The 22,252-nt window shown below is 39.9% G+C and overlaps 1 protein-coding gene across 4 annotated transcripts in view; it reads right to left on the reverse strand.

Annotated features, from left to right (window-relative positions):
• SNAP91 (synaptosome associated protein 91) overlaps window positions 1-22,098 on the reverse strand; it is a 71,238-nt gene extending 49,140 nt beyond the window's left edge. For all 4 annotated transcript variants that reach the window (XM_026080249.1, XM_026080248.1, XM_026080246.1 and 1 more), the window contains exons 1-3: window positions 21,969-22,098; window positions 2,798-2,940; window positions 1,458-1,533 (exon numbers count right to left, since the gene is read on the reverse strand). In XM_026080249.1, coding sequence (XP_025936034.1) covers window positions 1,458-1,533; window positions 2,798-2,940; window positions 21,969-22,098 — 349 coding nt within the window. The remainder of the gene's footprint in view (window positions 1-1,457; window positions 1,534-2,797; window positions 2,941-21,968) is intronic.
• Window positions 22,099-22,252: the final 154 nt, after the last annotated feature.

The following is a 22,252-nucleotide window of genomic DNA, read 5'->3' on the forward strand; positions in this document are numbered from 1 at the left end:
TGGCTTGCAGGACAAAGATTGATTTCAACTTAAACACTCCCACTATTTTAGGTCACTCCCTCCAACTCTTACATGGATCCTCAAAATCCCCCTGACTAGGTTTATTGGAACAAAGAAATACTGATTGTATTCCTAGAGATTATTGCCTTCTATGAATTGTTACATCAGAAATCTTTAAAGGCAGGCAACATTGTACAAGCAGCCTCAAACTGCAGCAACCTTATTTCAAGGCTATAAAACTTCTAAACACCAGCATTATTACAGTCTATTCTTCAGGCATTTCTTTCACAGTTTCTTCTTCTAAGTCTAAGTTACAGAATTGTGTGCAAAAAGCAACTGATCTTCCTCTTCAGTATGGGTCCCTTTGTGTTACCTTCATTAAAATTCGTATCTCAGTTGCATTTTTCCATAATATCTCTGAATATTAAGCATCTCTGCCAACTCAAGCTTACTACTACAGTCTCTGACACCTCATCATCTATGACACACTGATGCGTTTTCTATTAAATGGCAATTTAAGTTTTAAAAAGTGGCAAAAAACACAAAAGCATGTATTTAACAAATTTCACAGTTGCCAAATACCAGTATCTTTAAACATGCACAGCACAACAAACATGGGTTTAATATTTGCTTGGTTTTGTTCCTGTCCTGTGTTACTATTTCTAAGAGATGCTCAAGTCTCTTGGGTGTTATGTGTCCTTAAGAGATGGAGTAACATGGCATTGCTTTGATCTTGCCCATCACTGTAGCGTTCATGTGTTTTGCAGTCAACAAATATTCTCAAACAGCTGCAGAATTAGAAGTTTTCTTTCTTCTCTGCTAGAAAGCTACCAGGAAACAAGCTTCCTCTTCATTAAGTGAAGCACCAAGGAAATTCATGAGCAATTCCAGAATCAGACTGGAAAAGCAGACTTTGTAAGCTCTAGAGAAAACAAGTCAAGCCCTCAACTTCTTCACCTCTTGCTCCCCTTCCAAATTCAGTAGCCAAATCAAAACCAACTAATTCTTTGGGTGTCTTTTTGTTTTTTCAAATTAAGTGCTTAAGGACAACTCTGAAAAAAATTATGGTGTTCCCAAGTAACCAAATTACCATTTAAGGCTGAGTAAAAACTGAAAAAACAAATGGAAAGTTGCCCATTTCATCCTTAACTCTGTAATAAAAAATTAAACTGATAGCTGACTTGGCCCTGATTTCAACCAGCACCTTCCAAGGGAGTTGCAAAGTGTCAGCTTTTGAGTGAAGATTCTGCAGGAACTGAGAAACACTGTTTTGAAACTGTCCAGGAGTTCCCATTTCACTTTAGTTCCTGTATTCATTGAGTACTTATAAAAATGTGTTACTGAATCCTTCTTACATAATTTACATTATTTGCTCCTCCATTCATAAGAATCAATGCAAATTAGCAATCGTATCTCATTTAGAATCTTGTTAAGATAATAGACACGAGTAGGCCTACCATGAGATCCACTTTTGTCCAGAAAATTGCTGAGGTTGAACAATGTGTTTCTAGATGCCAGGTACTGAATGAATCTCTGCAACACAAAGTTATTTTCTTATCAGAGGCTGTATCTGCAGACTTTGTACCTCCCTAGCAGGAATTTTACAAGTCTAACTCCAGCATATAGACACAAAAATCCAGATTTTTGTCTTAGCCTCCTATAGCTTCCTCAAAACCATTTTCAGCTGTTCATATTCATTATGTTTAGCCTGAACCTCTACTAAACATCCTATCATATACATAAAAACAGATTCTGTGCAAAGTACTACATACATTGTTGAACAAGCAGTAAGAATAGCTAATTCTGGAAGAGATTTAAGGAAGCACAAGATTTATCTCTTTGCAAAGTAGCATATCCATACTGGTCCCAGACTTTTCGCTTCAGCAGCCCTCAGTTTCAGCCAAGCTATTTCAATAATGAGTAGGTCCCATATCAAGTATTTGGATGAACAGACCAAAACAATTAAGGAAAGCAAGTCAGAAAGTTGGTTGAAAATTTGGAACAGAAAAATTAGTCAGGAGCAACAACTTACGCTGTCATATCAGAGAAATTCATTGCACAAAAACATTTGGTATATTGCCAGGGAGAAATTGTTTCATTGTCATACTCAAGCTCTTCAGGTATGCTTTTTATTTTACACAGACACACCAGTCTATTTAGGTCAATAATAAGCAAGGGCTAGGAAAATGTAACTGAAAAGATATCGAGTTGAATTTACAAGTCTAGGAAGATTTTAATACTAATACAGAAAGGGCAGCTATTTGGATGGCAGTGCGCATATGCTAGAACARCAACTTTGACTCTCACTAATCTTAAGTCTTTAAGGCCACAAAAGGCTATTAACACCAGAAGCAGTCACCATGGATATGGAAGGCAAAGAGAGAGATAGAGAATCAAGGATGCTAAAGCAGTGTCAGAGACGCCTTTTCTTCTTTTTTTTTAAATCAAAGTTCTCCCTAGAAGATTTTGTCAGTCTCTGACAGAAGTCCCAGGTAGTCTTTCATCCTGCATAGCTCTGCTTTCAGATGGYGGATAGGATCTGTCATAATACTGAAATAGGTTGCTGCTTGCTCCTACACTACAGCTAAGTAAATGAAGAAACAGAAAATCAGCACCCCTCCAACTTAAACTACATTGATAAAGGTAAATTTGGAAGACTGTTTCTCATCATCAATCATTCTCACACTCTGTTGTCAGGTCCTCCAGGTTCAGAGAGGTGCCTTTGCACTGCTAAGTTTTTCAGCTTGGAGTTTGTTCAGTGACAACATGGTCTCATGAAAAAGTTGATTACACTTACCTCATTGCCATGAACCATTAGATGATGYGTGGTAACTAAGGCTTTGAATACAACCACCCAGCTACTATTTGTTGCTCGCTCAAAAAGTGTATCAGCCATCTGAGGAATATTCACATTAGTTTCATTAGTTGCTTGGATCAAGTCTATAAGAAAGATAGAAGGAAGGTGTTAGGCACTACAAGTAAGACAGAGAAGCTTGCAGCACGGCCAAGCTCTCTGCCTACCAGCCTGCAGACCACGATTACACCAAATAGAAAGCTCAGTGCTTAAGTTCTACATTTAAAAAAATCTTTAAATTGTATGAGTACATGCTAACAGTAACATTAGTCTGTCTCTTTTGCCCAACAGTACTGATTTTCTAACGGTTCTGGCCTAAGCTATGTCCCAGCCTCTTCCTGTCTTCATCCCAAATGCTGTTACGGTACGCAACATCACATGAATTTACAGCTAGTGAATTTTCAAGTTGAGTGTGACAGTTCCCTTTCTCTGGGTTAGATTAATAAGTATTACCGAATTCTTCATTTATAGATAATACTTCAAGCACGTGGAACACAGCTACATCAGCAAAAATAGGTATCACCAGAAACAAATACTCTAGACATCTCACAGGCTAGAATTTCATTAACATGCTGCAGCACACCTTCTAGAGTCTCTACAGGTCCAGACAGCAGCAGAGTGCTCTCAGGCATGCAAGAAGACCACTTCAACATTGAGAAACAAGGTTAAGATAGACATTAGTTTATACTGAAGAATAAGAGTCCTTTGCCAACAACTGCACCTTGTGTAGAAAGAATAAAAGATTGGACTGTTTTCGGAGAAAGGGAATGAGAAGAAAATATGGCTTTGTATCCCGTACATTTAGAAACTGTAGACTTGCACAGGAGAGTACCTGAAACAAAAGGTAAGTACTTAATCATCAGCAGGATGGCAGCAAGCTTTCCATTAGCTTCTCTTTCCCACATCTACTGTAGGATCTTCAACTTACTACAACACCTATTGCCTATAAACACTAGGTATCTGGAAGCAACTTTCTACAACCTATTACCTACTTTTTCGGACACAGATGGAAACCGTATACTGCAGCTGTATGACTAAACCCAGTGTAGTGCCAGACAGCCTCAGCAAGTCTTCGGGAGAAGACTTCATGCAACACAAACAGTGCAGAACGCAGACCTAATTGTAGGGCTGAGGGTTAAACTTTAAAGACCTATGTGGAAAAAGTTAAAAATTAAGAAGTTTAACTAGAAGACTAATCTGTATTTCTGTTACAGATGAAAACGCTCATCTTTTACTTTCCCTGAGATGGCAGTAACCATTGTTAATTATCTTTCATACATTTCTTCACCCTCTCCCAAAACTAGAAAGGTTCATCCCACTACTCAGATCATCCAATGACAACAGACACTCTACATCAGGAGCAGACATGCTATGCTGTGACTGATCCTTACACAGCCTAAACTACTGGTGCCTGCTGCAAACACTCTACAGCRCTTCAGTTCACTTGGTTAGGAAGGTGACCACTTTACACACTTGCTTTTCCTCCCCAACACAGCACTACACAGTAAGGGCCATTAATACTACTAAGAGAGCAGAATGCCAAGATCTGGGTTACTATGAAGCTGTTGAATCTTGCAGGGCATGCAAAGTCCAGAGACCTGTCCAACAAAACAGACTGATGAGTTAGCCTAGCTATTGCGAATCACCTTGTATGTTCACATATAGATACAAGAAATTTTTAGCTTAGGGCCAGAAGCCTATGAAAACTGCAGTACCTATATTTAAAATTGTCTTTTGTATGAGCATAAGACCTGCAAGCTGCCTTCAGTTTCCCTTCAGTGRAATGATTTTCTGCAGCAAGACAGAAAACAAAGAATTATGTGACCTGTTTGCAGCTACAGAGAAATAAACTATGATTTTAAGGTGTTTAATTTTTTTTTTTTTGGTGGAATACTTTGATATACAGAGGTAACATTATAACCTCAGTAATGCTACTCTTGAAAGAAGTTCAGCAGCTGAAGTATTACAGTTGTAAAGACATGCCGCTGAATGACAACAGCTCTGTGGAGAAGGATCTGAGGGTCCTGGTGGACTGCAAGCTGACTGTGAGCCAGCAATGTGCCCTTGTGGCCAAGAAGGCCAATGGTATCCTGGGGTGCATTAGGAAGAGCATTGCCAGCAGGTAAAGGGAAGTGATCCTCCCCCTCTACTCAGCCCTAGTGAGGCCACACCTCTGTGTGAGTACTGAGTCCAGTTCTGGGCTCCCCACTACAAGAGAGACATGGAGCTACTGGAGCAAGTCCAGCAAAGGGCTACCAAGATGATTAAGGGACTGGAGCATCTGTCATATATGGAAAGGCTGAGAGAGCTAGGACTCTTCAGCCTGGAGAAGAGAAGGCTGAGGGGGGAGCTTATCAATGTGTACAAGTATCTGAAGGGAGGGTGTAGAGAGGATGGGACCAGACTCTTCTTAGTGGTGCCCAGCAACAGGACGCAAGGCAACGGGCACAAACTGAAACGCAGGAAGTTTCGTCTGAACATGAGGAAAAACTTCTTTACTGTGAGGGTGACAGAGCACTGGACCAGGTTACCCAGAGAGGTTGTAGAGTCTCCATCCTTGGAGATATTCAAAAGCCACCTGGACACAATCCTGGGCAACGTGATCTAGGTGACCCTGCTTGAGCARGGGGGTTGGACTAGATGATCTCCAGCAGTCCCTTCCAACCTCAATTGTTCTCTGATTCTGATTCAAGCTCACAGAGCCTATAATCATTATCCTTCATCATTTTGTAAAGACAGGCCAATATATTTTCTTTAATTCTGTGATGCTGATTAATGCATTATAGAAGAGTGCAGTTAGTTAAAGCCTAACAGTAAGTCACAAGTGGCTTGCTCGCAGTCTACCCCATTCAGAAGGTTTATTTCAGACTACAGCATTTGTCCTTATGACAAGGAAACATGGATTAAATTTGCAAGCTTTCAGTCCTGAGTTTCAGTACTTCAGCTCATTATGGAATAGGGGTGGTATAAATTGTGTATTTTATTTGCGGATGTGAGATAATGAAACCCCAGAGGAGTCCACCCACAGCAGTGCTGGCAATGGAGGCTAGAATGCACTATCCATATATACTACTGTAGCACTGTTTCTAAAATCACTCAGTTATTTCTGCCTCCCCTCCAAATTGCTGGAGGGTGCAGTATCTCAGTCTGCAGCTCTAAATGTTTTAGGGCATGAGCAATTATAGTATGCTGAGCAGGGAGGCATGATTAAATTTAAATCTGCTACTTTCAGTNAAAAAAAAAAAAAAAAAAAAAGCACAACCACACACAAGAAGTATTTTGCTCATCTTCATAGGAAAAAAAATGGGTTTAATTATTGCAGGGCTGATTCCTGTTCAGTCATCAAATTTAAGAAATTTAAGCTTCCCAGGCTTCTTTCCCCAATACCTTAGAGTCTCAGGTTAAGTTCGCAATTGTCAGTGTCTGGAGCAATTGACAAACGTAGCTAACTGTATTGAGTCTGAGCAGCAGAGTTTGTTGGGCAGCTAAATGGAATTTTAAGATAGAGTTGATACAACTAACTTGCCTTCACTGTAGTAGGGGAAAATGGGTCTGAGGAAAAAAAAAAAAAATCCAAGTTTCACTCCAGCATATTTGTGGGCTAAACATTAAGATACACAAATTACATTTTCATAAGCTACAGAGATTCAGACATTTACTGGCGCAGCATAAACTTAGTTTTCAGAAGAGATAATGAAGTTCAGACTCTTCTAAGCAAGTCTCAGGTGGACTTGTTAATATGAAGTAGATAATATTAAGAACTACTGTATGAAAAGCAGTCCATCACAAGCTGTATTAAATAGTCTTCAGAGTTGATTCAGTTTGGGGTACACAACAGTAGGATGAGGTATGTTCCTGATCAAGTTTCTGCTGTAGTAGGCAACCATATCAAGTACACTGACAGATAACCCCCAAACCCAGAAATTGAGTTCAAAGTCCAGGCAGAGTAAGAAACCAGGAATTCTATAGCAATAGCAGCAAGTGTTTTCATTGCTACTTTCCTACAAGCACAATAGATGGAAAATGAAGACCTATACCCTTCATTTTAATTTTTGTTTACTGTGTGACTAAATTATAATTGCCAAATCACAGTATACGATTTTCCTGTTTCCTCTCTTTGCATCTCATTGGTTGCTATTTTGAACACTTATTCAGTGTAGAGATCCTTGTTTAAACTGTACATTTAATTTGGACTTGAATGTATGTTTTCTAGTTAAGTTTCAGATGCACATATACAAAAGAAATAAATGGATGTCAGTTCTTTAACACTGTAACTTAAATCTAAATACCTGGCCTTTAAACTCCCTGACTAGCCAACTTTTTGACCCAGTCTTAAGATATCTACAATTTATTCAGCAAAGAGATGCAAGGCTAGAATATGATTAACTTCCTCACTAGTAGCAAGACAAACCTGCCAATTTGAAAGATACATACAGTACAATGAGAAAGACAGAAGAAAGTTAATACATCTTACCTCTGCATGACCTTTTAGAGAGACCATTAAAAGGTGCAACTAATTTTGGTGTTCAGTTGTTAAGCTGATAAGGAAAGGGGGGGGCAGGAACAGCAAGAAAGTTCCACTGTCTTCAGAACTTCAGACTTCTTTAGTCTCATTAAAAACTACTTGATTTTGAAATTTTCTTTGAATGAGAGATTCTACTATACCTTAAAGAACTTTTCTTATTTCTTTACCTTTTCGGATCGTATTTTGGAACTGAGTTTTTTAGCTCAATTCTTTAATAGAACTGGGGAATCGCAAGTCTAAGTTAGTTATTCAGAGTTTTCACTTCAGTATGCAGAGAAACTGAAGCAGAGTAAAAGAATTCTCTATTCAAAGGGATATTTGTGCCAACTGTACAGCAGCTGCCATTCCAGGTTGAATTAACATTCAAGCTGCCTCAACATTTGAGCTGTCTCATACATTCAGTTCTTAAGCTTCATTGATTCTCTCCAAGAGTAAACCCCTTAGAGACCTTCATAACCATTACATTGAATGTTACAGTAATCTTAGCAAGTGATTTTTCTTGCTTATAAATATTTGAATAAAATACTGACCCTACTAGAAAGGAAATGCAGGATTTGTTCTGAATCTGGGCTGGTTAAGAATGGAAAGAAGTGGCTTAAAGTAAGGGTTTAGGAGCCTCAACCAAAGAAGTTAATTGGACAAGTAACAGAAGTCCTCCTTTGCAAGAAGTGAGAGTCTTATCAGGAAGCTATTGCACTGTTATGCTAGCCACTGCAAGAGCTGAACTTCCAGTTTGACAGAAGACTGCACAGAACTGTATGGGAAAGCAGAACAAAGTTATCTGTTTCTGCTTCTACAGTACCTGTTTGAGGGAATGTTAAATGATTTAATGTCAGCTTTGACCATCAGGCAGTTCCAGAAAGGACAGTCTGGAATTTAACTGCAGGTTAAAGTTTAGCTTCGCCCCCTCTTTCCCCAGTTTGCCTGATCTCCACTAAACATACACCATGATCTGGCTTGTAATAATCTCCCTAAGCACAACAGCAACCCTTGCCGTCTCTTCCTTCCTCCCCAAAAGTCTATGCCAAGAGCTACTAGATCTCATCTTGACCCTATCAAGCCTACCCTTTGTCAAAGTCCATCATCTTCCAGATATTCCCTATGCACTTTCAAGCTCATACCAACTCTACAAACTTAAATAAAATCTTCCACAAAGTGCATGCTCTCTAGGTAGTATAAAGACTTTCCCTTTAATGCAACTATAGTCACTGTGCCAATGACACAAATACCTGGGGAAACTGCCACCTGCTCTCTCCAGCCTTACCTCACAGACATCCTTCTTCCTCAACAGATCTCAGAGACTTTAGTCAAGACAAATCTTCGCTACATATCCTGAAGTTTGAGTGCCTGTGGCAGTCAGTCATTGAATGCACAGTTGCAGCCTACACCAAGACAACCTATGTTTACAATTTCTTCCTTTCTGCCAACACATAGTATTAAGAGTTTTTTCATAACAAGAAAAAAAAATTATTTTTCATTWTCATCCACCACATGAAGAGGCAGAGGAGAGACAGGGCAGTAGTTTTAGTGTAGCAGCAGACCTCTGTTGGAGCAATTATTTCTCAAATTGAGAGTTTAATTAGTCTTAGAATCATCTTACTCTCACACTACTCCTTTTTAAATACAGCAGAGCACAGCTTCCTGTATCAGCAAACACCCATTTCAAAAACAAAGCTGAAAAATCCACTTCCCATATATATTGCTGCATCTTATTCCAACTCACTTTGATGTTCTGCACCCTTCCTTCCCTCCCATACCAAAGTAAGATATTTAGCCTTTAAGTCATCTGCAAAAACCATCCAAGCTCATTAACAGTATTAAGTCAGTTCAGTTAGATTTACATTCCTTCTGGTCCTTAATGATTTATATATACATAGTTTTTCCTCATGAAAGGTTCAGTTGAAGCTCTCTTGCAAAGGGCAACATAAAAGATAACTGTCAAGCAGTCTTCTATTGGATCTGAAAGGGTACAAATCAAGGCAGTTGTTTCCCTAAGTGTTAATAAAGATGAAAAGTGTGATTATACAGTGTTAAAAAATTCTTACCATAAGCAACTTCCTGAAGTTCCATGAGTTATGAGTACCTTTTACTTAAAAGTTCCCAAAACTTAGCCTCACTGACTCTGTGGGAGAATATATTGCCTTTAGTGTTTACATGCGAGTTCCCTCCTTGAAGGTGATACAACTGAAAGATGACATTCAGGCCAGCTGCAGACGCTCAAGTTTAAGAAGTAGTCATTGATGTACTGAGTATTGTCTTCAAGACTGCTAATTCATTAGTGATGAATATATTCTATGAATTAAGTCTGAGACCTTACTGACACCCAAGATCCAACTATTCAGAAAGTTAAAAGCATCGATTCTACTCAGGAATTAAGTATCTGCAACAATAGGGGGTGTCACCCAGAACACAGGTCAGAGGTAAGCTCTCTAGTACAAATGTATTAAGGAAAGCAGCTTTTTAGTCTTGCATGTATGAAGCCAGAACACCAAGCAAACAGGAGAAGGCCCACAGCCAAAGAATACTGTTCATTTTCTTCTTCACGGTAGCTTTTTCAGGTGGCTTTACTGTGGGAAAAGCCTTAATCATTAAGCATGGAATCCTCTTCCCTGCCCACAGAAATAAGCAGCTCAGTCTTGAACGTAGTTTTTACAGAATTTACTCACTTTGAATACCAAAGAATTTTTCTCAAGCAAGAATGCAGGTTCAACAAAGGAGGRGAAAAAAGAGGAATTCCTGCTCTGATGTTCCCCTCCTCACTTTCAGAGTCCCCACCCCAGACCTTCTCCCCATCCAAACCCTGTTGCATAACAAGGTCAACAGCTATGTGTACTTTTCTGCTCAAAGACAAGAATCAAGCAGTTTTACTTATGATGCTATGAAACATCAAGTAATTTTGGAGTCTGAAGTGCCACTTCTATATTTTACCGGTTTGCAACAAACACCAACTCAGCAACAAACCTCCTTTTTACTAGACTTCTTGGACAGCTCTCAATAGTTAAGAAATACAGAACACCACTTAATTTGGTGGACACTGAGTGATAGTGATAAAGTTACAATATAAAAGCAGTTGCCTCAGAGAAATGCCATTACCCATCTTCTTTTAATATGGCGTCTTAAACTCCAGGCTCAGTATGGGAAGAAGGGCATGGAAGAAACCTTACCATTAGAAGGAGAAAGCTTTGTGTTAAGCATTTGACCAATAACTTTTTGAATAGAACAGTAAATTTTCTCCAGCATGGCATATCTCAGACTTCATTCTACCAGTTCCTTCATCAGTTCAAACCTGGAAGTCTTAATGAGAATACATACTAATTTAGAGAAGACATACGAAGCCATCTTCTGGTTTGGGTAGTTTTTCTTATGATGCCTTTTTAAGTGAGCTGCAGCCATCAGCCAATCTTCAAGTCTTCAAAGCATTTTTTAGATCTGCCCTTAAGTGTCAAATTGTTCTCTCCATAGCTACAAAAATTAGAGCCACAGTTCTGTTGATCTCTGCACTACATTATACAGAAACTTTGTTTCTGTTGTATAGAGCAAGAGCAAGTTTAAAGGGGGTATAAATGTAAGATTATCACTTAAAAGGATAAAAGTCAACATGTTCTAGTTAATTGACTACAGTAAGTGGACACCAGGATTCCAGCTGTGGCTTGTGATTATCTTTCCATAACAATGAGCAACCCCTAACATTACCTATTGGTTGTATCAACTCATAATTCTTACCATTTAGCTGTTTACTGGAGTATCAATAACATATCTACTGCAGCTGTTATCGAGAACAGCATTGCTTCACTAAGTAAGGATGCCATTGTTCGCCACAGCAGTATGCAATAATTTACAGTAATCTCTGAACTAGAGTATTTTCTAACTAACTTTTACATTTTCTGTTGAGCTTATACCCCAACTACATCTGGCAGAAAGTGGTAATTGAGGCATAGTACAAAAGCTATCTGAGTTGCCATGCTGTTGTTGTTTTTATTCTGAGAAGAGTGAACCCTGTTTAGTGCTTTCCACCCCCATGATGCTCTGCTTCTCCAAGAAGAGTGTTTGATTTTAATAAACCTGTGGAAGTGAAACTCTTTCACCAGACTATCAATTCTGTCTAAAACATCTGTTTGTAATCCACTACAAAACTGACTTAGACATATAATGGATGCAGTCTGATGTATCAGCCACATTGCTTAGCTGTTACACATTGTGAATACATAAAAATCTAGGGGGGCACGGGGGAGTGAGACAATATGCAGGCAACTTCAGTGATACGTCAAATAGCTGAGGCCTGCATGCTAGAAACAGGTCAGCTGTTGAGTACGTGGCCTCAGTGGCTGACAGATCTAGCTTTCAATATCTAAACAACAACCCATATTTATGCTACTGCCTCAGCAGGATTCTTTTAAGAGTCCAGCTATTTGGTCTGTGGATATCATGGGAAGAGGTATAGTCAGCCTGAAAAATAACCAGGCAAGTTGAGAGAATATGTGCACTTCATTGAGTTTACAAGCCACTAAAAGCTCAAAATGGATTGAAATTCTTAACTGCAAATGAAAATGCCTACAACAAAAAACACACCGGCAGTCCTGTTGAAAATATGAGCATACCTACAGGAAAAAAGATACCAAGTGTAATGCAAACCTGTTCTTGCAGACAGTACAAGAGTACGACCTTCTTGCTTTTCTAGAGTCACACTGAAGCAGTTTCAATCAGGCAGCTTCAATCAGGCAGCAAGCACTTTACAATATGGATGCAATGGTTTCAGTCCATTTTGTCTCATATCTGTAACTCAATGCAGAGTTCCTAATTCCCAAGACATGCGCTGCCTCAGGTGTGAATGTTGTGCATTAAAACAAGTTTTACCAAACTGACTGATGTCCTTTAGGGTTAGGAGAAGCTTTATTCTCTCCTTGCTCAAACCAAATACAACAGGATGAAACTAAACATGCAGTTCCTTGATGTTAATTCCCTTACACTGCACAAGTTAAGCAAGAACCCTTTGCTTCTGCCACAGACAGCTGGGCTTAAGTCTCAGAAACCTTGAGAAACAAACATCAACTACCAGTAGACTTTACTACTCAACAGGAGCCTACAGCCTTTCATATACTGCAGATTTCTTAACACTGCAAAATATTCTGCTAACAAACTTCAATGAACATCTGCCTGAGAGCTGGAAGCTGCTGTTAGGACTACTAACATTTTAAAAAGTGACAATAGTTTGCTATCCAACAGTTCCAAATCACCACTGCATCTGGAAGATGTTTTTACCACTGGCAGAAGAAGTCTCATTTCAAGCTATTAATGAGCAGGAAAGTGCGAAGCTATCATACTGGATGTAAGCCAGTCAGCAAAACTTTATGCAGAGTCAGATCTCCAGCCTGGAATACCAGGAAGTGGCAATTACACTAAGCATATTTTCCAGCTTCCTGATAAACAAAAGGAAGTTCTTTAAGTTCACCTACACCAAATATAGTAAACTTTGTTAACACTCTTGCCAGTCACAAATAGCAGAACCATTCAAAGTTTAAATAAAGCTTAACAAAACCAGAAAGACTGTACATATTTTAGAATGAAGGAATGCATCAAAAAGTCACAGGCAAGGCTCACATGGAAAAGTAGTGTTCTGATGTTTCGTTTCTGGCATTTAAAACACTCATAAATTGCACATATTTTCAAACTATTCACACACTAGATATGCTGACTTCCTCCGGTTTGCAGCCCCTTAGCAGAACATACATTCTCCCCTAATTAGGCTTAGATGAAGCTATAAAACTTGGAGTAAGAGCTATAAGCATAATAACTGTACTTTGAATTCAAAAGTCATGCAACAAAATCCAAACCCAAGTCTCCATTTGAGAAGGCTGGGTTTTAAAACTCCAGGGTTGCTAAAGAACTGATGCAATGATGTGTTAAAGCTTGTGTCTATATTCAACCTCTAATGAGAAATAACAGCCCTCAGAGCAAGGAAAAAAGCCAGCTGGTTTCCCCCCTTCATACAAGTCCTTCCCTCTCTGAAATGAGAGGTGAAAAAAGAAGAGTCCTGTTAAAAGCAGTTTAAACTCCCACTTCAGTGCATGTATGTGGGATCTTCGATTATGTGCAAAGATGTATGTTTTAGCTGATGGAGTCCTGCTTTGTGGCAAGATAACAGATCACTGCCTTATTTTGAGACCCTCCCCCCCACACACCTCAAACTTCTAGATGCCCATACGTTTAAAGTGTGGGTGACAAGTTGATATGTTTTATTCGTGTTTTGAGCAGTCACATCTTCTCATTTCTATGGAGTACCATTTTAGAACATTCTGTAAACTATCAGCTAGACTTAAAGAGATAATGAAAGTATGCCAGAGCAACTAAGAGCCTGCCAGGCTCTGCAGGCTAACAGCTGACCATCTGCCATGGAAGCATCCGTTGCCATTGTGTCATCCAGGGTTGTGCCAAGCTAAGACTCAGTTTGAAGTGATCAAGTATATTGTCAGTTGTCATTCCACAGTTTTGTCCCACCTTTAGGGGAGCAAAGTTTAAGACACTTTCTTGCAAAAGCCTGGTTTTGGTCCCTTCAATACACAGAAGAATAATCTTAGCTGAAGTGGACACCAGACTTCCCAATCTAGCTTAAMCAATGTCTCAGTCATAACCCTGGTCTCCTAATACCTAGAAATAACTTGCAAACACTGCTTTCTTTCTYATTCCTTCTTTGAGAAAGTAAAGCCACCTTGGCAAAGTACATAGCTTTGCTGTTTTGTTAGAGCTCCATGGCCCAACTACAGCACTGGGAGTTCCTGCCAAGTTGCTTTCTACCTGTGATAGTTCTACATAGTCAACTCCTTCCTTGGTCTTAAATCAATATCACTAGTCAGACCCAAGCTCCAGGCATTTTTTGTCAGCAGTTTGCGGTTCTCAGTGCATATATTAGAAGCAAGGTGTATTTTCTTCATGGCCTTCAAGCATGAGCATACCTATTACCTCCCCTGCAAGAAGTTTTGAGTTTTATCAATAACAAGAAAAAAAAAAACAGACTCTTTAGGAAAGGCAACTGACGCTTTGTCTCAGCACAACAGGCCAGAGTACAGATTACACAAATACACAACACCAGCACAACATCAGGACTTTTCAGCGTCCAGTTGCTTTCATTAAACTAAATTAAGATACAGATAGAATCTAAAACGAAGCATGACATCATGTTATCCTGGACAGGGAGGAAAAAYAGAAGAGTATTTAGACTTGGTTAGTCTGGAAGTCAGTGGCAATATAGTGTGTTACCAATTGCTATACCGCACCTACGAATAAACTGTGAACCTCAGGTGTCCAGTGAATGCTACCATTTACCAGCAGCACAGAAAAAACACTGTTCTAATATTCCACCTGCATCTAAGGACACATGGTCAGATCTTTCAAGGCTAATGCCCAATACTATTTGTGGCACTAGTCCAGACTGCTGATATATTCCCTCTCCTAGTGGACTACAACTCAACTGCTTCAGCAACTATGTCTCACAATCTAAAAAGATGAACTTGTGAGCACAAGCAGCTTACTGGCAACTAGCTTTATTCATCAAATAAATCTGAGCCTACTCTTGGAAAACTTAGTTTGTATTGTTTTTCACAGTGTTTTCATACAGCTTTGCTGAAATAAACAAGATCAAAATAGCAAGACTAAAATTTTTAATAAATTGTTTTAGGGTCTATCATGAGACTTGCAAAACTCCAGAAAAAGCAGGCATAATATGTGAAACGACAAGCCATCCCCTGCCAAGTATTTTGATTACTTCCTAGCAATTGCCAACATCTGTTTTATTCAGGTTTTGTTTAACCCATCAAGCTCTCATCCAAACCAAATTTTGGCCAGTGGCAAAGCTAAGCAACCATGCCATGTCTTATGGGGTGGGAAACTCTAATGTCAACATACCAATGATGCTTCACATTAAAATCTTACTGCTACCGCTGAACAGGGGAACAAGACTACTGTAGCAAATGCCGTGCTGCATATCAGCACCTGCAAAGCTGCTAGGAAGGCTTCTTGTATCATGCCATTTAGTTTTGAGTCCAGTCTACTGCTGGATTACTCATTCTTACAGGACACTAGGAGTCCTGTGCTAAGATTCTTACCCTGATTGGCTTATTGCTTGCTTTTTAGTTTTCATGGTATATAAAACAAATCCTTCCAATCCAGGCATAATATTTTTCCTGTTCTGCATGCCACGTACTTGAAGTCCAGAGAATCAAGTTTCATCAAACACTTGTTGGTGATACTACTACTATGTCTAAGGTATACATGCACATGCAAGAACTTGTGCTCTTTCACCATTACCCACATTCTGATCCGTGCCTTGAAAAGAAGCTCCAAAAAGGAACAGCACATGTTAAGATACTGATACTGTTTGGCAAAACTGAGTGATCCATAGACTACAATAAGACTAAGGGAAGGGATACAATGTCCTTCCTTCCTCTCCCTAATAAATTGGAGCAAGCTTCTTCCACCATACTATGCATCTGCAGCTGACTAGGGGACATTCCCTTTTTGTGTGCATTTTCGGGGTGTTTTTTGTTTGTTTTTTGGGGGGAGAGGGGAGAGAGGGCAGGGCTGGGTAGGAAGAGCATAAGTAGTCTCAAATACCTTGAAAATAGGCAAAAAAAATACTAAAGGCAGGTGTGCCTCTGGTATATTACTATTTTGTCAGAAGTGAAGACTAACCTAGCAGCAAATACTCTTTTTCAGTTAGGGTTTCATCTCAATTTAAAGAATATTCTTGGAAGGGAAATTCTTTAGACTGGCAGTGGGCCTCAAGATACCAGAGGACTCCAGGAGGTAAAGGTATCACACACTGCTGCTGCTTTCTCCATTCAACAAGAAGCACCAAGGACAAAAAGCATCAGAAGTGCTGTATGCCCTCCAGAGCTACTGTGACTGCCACCTACTTTTAAGCACTTCAGAGAATYCTGCACAGGGCAGACACACAGAAGAACTGACCTACCACACTAACAGAGCACTTTCTTGGAGGCCTTACAGAAGTCTTCACTAATGGGACAGGCCCAGGAAAGGTACACAGTGGAGATGTAGCRCTTAGGAGCCAGGCTAGGAAAATCAGACCCACAGATCAAATTAACCACAGGAAACCAAATAGCAGATCTTTAAAGAAGTTCAGTTGCTGCTGCCTGGGCTGCAAGGGAGTAACACTGAGACTGTGATGAGACCACACTCAATTGCTAAATAGAGCTGATGAAAAGTATGGATTGGTCACTGTATTACTGTTCTGCTCTTCGAGAGGAAAAAGAGAGAAAAATCCCTTTATTCTTTCCATCTGGCCAGAACAAAAACAAAAAAAACAAAAAAGCAAGACTGTATTTATGTAAAGGAAAAGTAGCCAAGTGTCATGCTGACCATCTCACATACACGAGTCCTCAAAGAAAGCAGAAAAGACATGGCTGCTCCTTTATCAAGGTCTATGAACGGAAGTCAGTACTGCAGAAAAACCTAACTTGCCCCCACATTTATCACTCATGCCCTTGGCAGAACACTTTTAATGGAAAGATCATAATGACTATTAGAAGCAGACTAAGAATATATATTTCCAGCCAAGGAAAAGCTAATGGAGGAAGGTAGGAATGATCAATCTAGTTCTATCAAGTTGCACTTTTTAGATGACAGAACAGTAAGTTTAATATGACACTGTGCTTATCCCCCTTTCCCTTACACAGTACCTTCAGTAGGCTTAAAATCAGAATGGTTTAGATGTGCAAGATCAAGTGATCCTGCCCAAGTTTCAGCCTTTAAATCCTAACATGGATTCTAACTTCCGTCCAGTTTCAAACAGATTTTTAAACAATATTACTTAGCCAAGTAATGCTATTCCACCATTACCCACACATTGATCTTAGTCTTAGTTTAACTGAAAGGGCATCCTGTTGGTATTACATATGCCTTAAAAATAGCACTTAAATGGGGCAAGGGTGGGAACTGAGAGTTATGCCATTGAAACACTCAAGATCAACTAATCCAAAAAGCTTTCTTATTAGCTCCCCTTACCCATGGCAGACATTTTACACTCCCATTTGGAGGTCTGCACACTCCCAAATGAAGCAAGTTTCCAATATTATTTTAGGAAATGATGTGAGGGAAGTCCACAGAAACAGAGAACTACTCAACATGGAGACTGATGACAACTTCTTACACAAAAAAGATGTGCTGATCCATTAGTAAATAAAAGAGAAAAAAAAAGAATCACTTGCTTGGATTTTTAGTTTTTCTTTTCAGGTGTGAGATGAGAGATTCATCAGGGTGACAAGGAGGAATTAGCAATTTAGACTAAACCCCAGCTGTGACAAGAAAAAAACAAAACACCACATTACAACTAATCTTCAGTGCTAACTTCTAAACGGAATCTGTTGTCATGGTCTCCATGTACAAGACAAACTACTACAATACAAGATACATTGAGACATTCACAAGTAATTTCATTAGTAAAAATCTACAGAGATTACGTTCTGGGCAACTTTTTTGAAGATACTTCCACAGCCAAAAAGACAAAGTGCTGCTTGGATTGCAGAGCAATGCAGTACTAATATGTCTGCACTACTCCAGCTGGAAAAAGGACATGAGTGCCAACACACTTGGAACGTTCTCCAAATCACTTCAATAGCAAAAAAAGATTCCAAAATACACATTCGAGTTAACAGTACCAGTCACTGAGGCTCAGTGACTGCAGATAGCACCACTGGCTCCCACCTTTCCCAACAGCCAGAGACAGAACTATAAGCATTCCCCCAAAATGAGATAAATGTTTCTAAGGCTAACCTGTGGGCCCTAGTACCTTTATCTGTATTAAGCCTTGGGAATAAAGTTTAACCTATTGCTTTCAGTCATTAGGCCCTTCTGATTCAACACTAAAGACCATGGTAATGCAAGTATGTTCAGCCATTCCTACAATTTTCAGGACCAAGGCAAAACACTGCAAGGACAAGTGTCTGCATCAGCAAAATACTGGCACCAGTCCTGCATTTCAGTTCCCAGCAGGAATTAAACTATATATGTCCTCTTAGAGCCTTTGTTTGTCAGCTACATCTCAGTACGCAGATTTAGACTTCAGATACAACGCTTATAGATACACAGGTCATCTCCACAATCACAGAAAATTGAGTCCTGATCATCAGCTGCTCTGTTTCCACATTTCATGAAAACCTTACAGCTTTCAACGAGGCCTCTGGAAGGGCCTTCTACCTAACATGAATTATTTTGAAAAAGTAAGGAGGCATTACACGGTCTTTTTAGAGTAAGCACTCCAGAACTTCCTCCTGCTGCACAGTAGTTCACTTGACAAAGTCAGTCAAGGGAAAACCCAGCCATTCTGAGCATTTTCAGCAACAGGAACTTGTGTTACAACCAACTGCAGATTTAACAACATCACTAGTTTCCATTTCACTCCTCTAAATGAGAGGCTGATGATCTGTTTCYGAGTTAACTCCTTTATAAAAACAGCGCTCTGTTCAGATCTACTTATTTCTCTCATGCAACTTGTGTTCTGATATCTGAAAGTCTTCTTTCCTTTCTCTGAAAGCTTCACCCTGTTGATACAACCAGAATCACCAGCATTCAAGACTGGAAGATGGCTTTTACTTACCCCACACAATTAAACCCTCAGTGAAGCCTTAATACTTCTTTCAGAACATTTCTAAGAATAAATCTTCTATGCTATGCACTAGGACTGCCCTCCCAGCTGGATCACCACAGGTCAAATATCTTTAGCATAACCCATATATATCTCACTCACTCATTCTGCAATGGCCTTTTCACTGCACAAAAATCAAGTTGCTAATCCCCACTTCTCCATGTAAATGCTTTCCTTACATGCCTAATTTTACTACAATTTGTGTATCACAACAGTTAGCTGAGGGAGATGAACCCATACCATTGCGGTAACTTTAAGACAACATACCATACTTCTCTTAGAACGAAAAAACTATGGTAGGGACTATAACAGTTTGGCAAATCTGAAAGCATCAGAGCTCTAATGTGCTAACTGCAACGGCTTGCCCTAAAACATCACAGTCATCCTGTAATTACAGTCCTCCTCTCCTCACAGAGACCAGGGAATTCATTTAACGTCATGTGGCACTAACTTCCAGCATTTGCTGGAAACTCACTAGTATGAGAACTGGAATTCAGGAAAATGGTAAGTCATACTAATGAGTATATGATATCAACCTAATCATGCTTACGGACTTCTCCTTTGTATAAAGAGTCTGGTGTAGCACCCAGAGACCACACCAAAGGACAGCCACTACCCTGCATCCATATTAAAGACTGCACTTGTAAGCCATACAAATAAAAAAAACAAAAACAAACAAAAAAAAACCCAAAAAAACCCCACACCACAAACACAGAAAGGTAAACACTTAGCAGATCAGCTTCTGTTCATAGAAGGCACGTAATTCTCTTGTCTTCTCCTTTATACACACCCACACGCTCAAATCATGCTTTGGCTCCTCAGAGCAAGTTACTCTAATTTTTAGGTGAGTACTAATTAAATAACTTGTCACCTGTCATCTTTCTACACTCCTCCAGAACTAGTATCTTCTGCAGAAAACATCTGAGAACAGACTCATTTGTGTCCCATCCTCACCAGCTGGACACACTGCTATGAGTTAAATACATTCAACAATATCTCCATTTAAGTCACAAAGCCCAGCTGCCAACCAGGGCACCATGAGAAGATAGGTTAAATGACATGACACTTGGCCACTAAGACACTAAATAAAATTATGGAGTTCCTTACAGGATGCAGAACCACCACACCATTACTATAATTCTGAGTCTGACATAAACAGCCTTTAAATGTAGCGCTCCATTTACTATTTCACACTCTTACCATTCGTCTCTTACAGAGCATAAGATAGCTTAACACTGTAGTACTTGGTCCCCCACATCATTTCTTCTCCTCTTCTTTTTGTCTCTTTGTAAAGCATTGCTCCAACCACCTCATATCATCTTCCCAGGTACTTTAAGTTTTAATCATCTAAATCCTTTGCATTTCATCTCAAAACTTATCTTAAGCCATCAGAAAGTTTTACCTTTCAGTCCTTTCTCCACATTTTCAAATGATACTTATCCAAGTTCAAATGCAATCAGCCACGTGACTCAAAGATCTACCTTCACATCCAGCAGTACTTCCTGCATGTACTAAGGTATTGCTCTTTCAGAGGATGAACGTTACTCTCTCATTACAATATATATGATCCATTTTAATTCTTGTTCACAAATAGGATGTCATAGAGTTCAAGGAATTGCTTAACAATTGATAGTTCTGAGGAGATGTCTCAAGTTTAAAAACCTGAGTCTAATACATACCTAAGCAACTTAGCTCAGGTGCCATTTTTTACATGCGAATTTGTCTTTCATTCATAGTCCACAATTTTGAATGTGCCGTATCTCCTCCCACTGATGAGATTATTCTGTCTTTAATGATAAATATATGTGATATTACAACAGCCAGTCTGTTTAAACAAAGATTTAGACCTAAGTAAGTCTTCAGTCAATGTTGCTTACATCAGCATCTCTTAGACATGCATCTCCAACAGATTATTTAGATATACTTGAAGACTGGTATGTCATATGTCACTTCAAGGGTTAGCTATGAAGTCACTAGCACTGAAATCTGGAGTTATTTTCTAGAAGTAATACAACCTGTTTTTAAGAATTACATCTTCATTAGAATTGTACTCACATGCACCTGCACCACTTTTAGTAACAGACAGCAGCCAGGAGACTGCTTGGTGTAAGACCCTCTTTAAAGTGTTTTTTGCCATGTGTCAGCATTTTTAAAATAAAAATAAAAAATAAGGAAGGGACCAAGAGTAGAGTGGGTTGAATAGTAGAAAGTAAAACTGTCAAGACAAAACATTACCAGTTCATGACATTTTCAGAAACATTGTGACCTGAAGCTTCTTTCATGCATTAACTAGTTGATGCAAGTCCAGAATAGGCTGAAGATCTTTGAGACAAAGCCACCAGCCATCTTCAAAAAAATGTGATACAAACCACCAGACAGATCATGAAGTTGCTCTTAGACAGTTGGGACCTCAACAGCAGCCCTTAAACTCTCCAGCGGCTGATCCAATCTACAGCCCTACAGTTATCCAAGTACCTTACCATTTAAAGATGCCATCATCTAAACCTCTTCACAAGTCTGCTGCGGAGGTGGCCATGCTCCTGTCAGTACTTGGCCAGCTCCTGGCATAGCGTTTGCGTCTCTGCCTAGCATAATCATGACTGAAGTAGGCAGTGACAAATGCGTGTCCATTTTGCCCTGTGGCCTCCTTGTTCCAGAGYCCCTGCTCTGTAAGGCACACTCTGCACTGCCTTCCTAGATAGGAAACAAGGGGTCAAGAGAAAAAAAAATGGCTGCAAGAGCTGTATTATGCAGTAAGAGAAGAAATGCAGTAATAACTCATCCTCTCTCAGAGATTTCTCATAACCCTTACGATTTGCCCGCTGGATTACAATGCACACCAGGGCCAGAACACTTAAAGCCACATTAGAAAGCCCTGCAGGCAGCTTCCTCAGCCCCAGGCCTGCACTGCCGACACAGAAAGCGATGCTTACAGTCCAGGTGCTTTTTCTTGGGCCCCATCACTTCATGCGTGGTAGCTTTGCAGACGGCTCTGGCTACAGCTGATCCCGTAACGCTGTACTGAGCAGCTGCGATGCGATCTGTCAGCGTCTGACCCGACATCTTCGCCTACCGCCGCCGCCGCTGCCTGCTCTGCGCCGGCCGAAAACACAGGAGGGGAAGGGGATATTCGGGGTTGAGCGCGGAGGGGAGGCAGGCGGGCACACGCCGTGCACACCCCCCCACACACACCCCCACCCACAGTGGCCCTGCAGCA

The sequence above is a fragment of the Apteryx rowi genome, unplaced genomic scaffold, assembly GCF_003343035.1.
Source record: "Apteryx rowi isolate R43461 unplaced genomic scaffold, aptRow1 scaffold_512, whole genome shotgun sequence".
Lineage (NCBI taxonomy): Eukaryota > Metazoa > Chordata > Aves > Apterygiformes > Apterygidae > Apteryx > Apteryx rowi.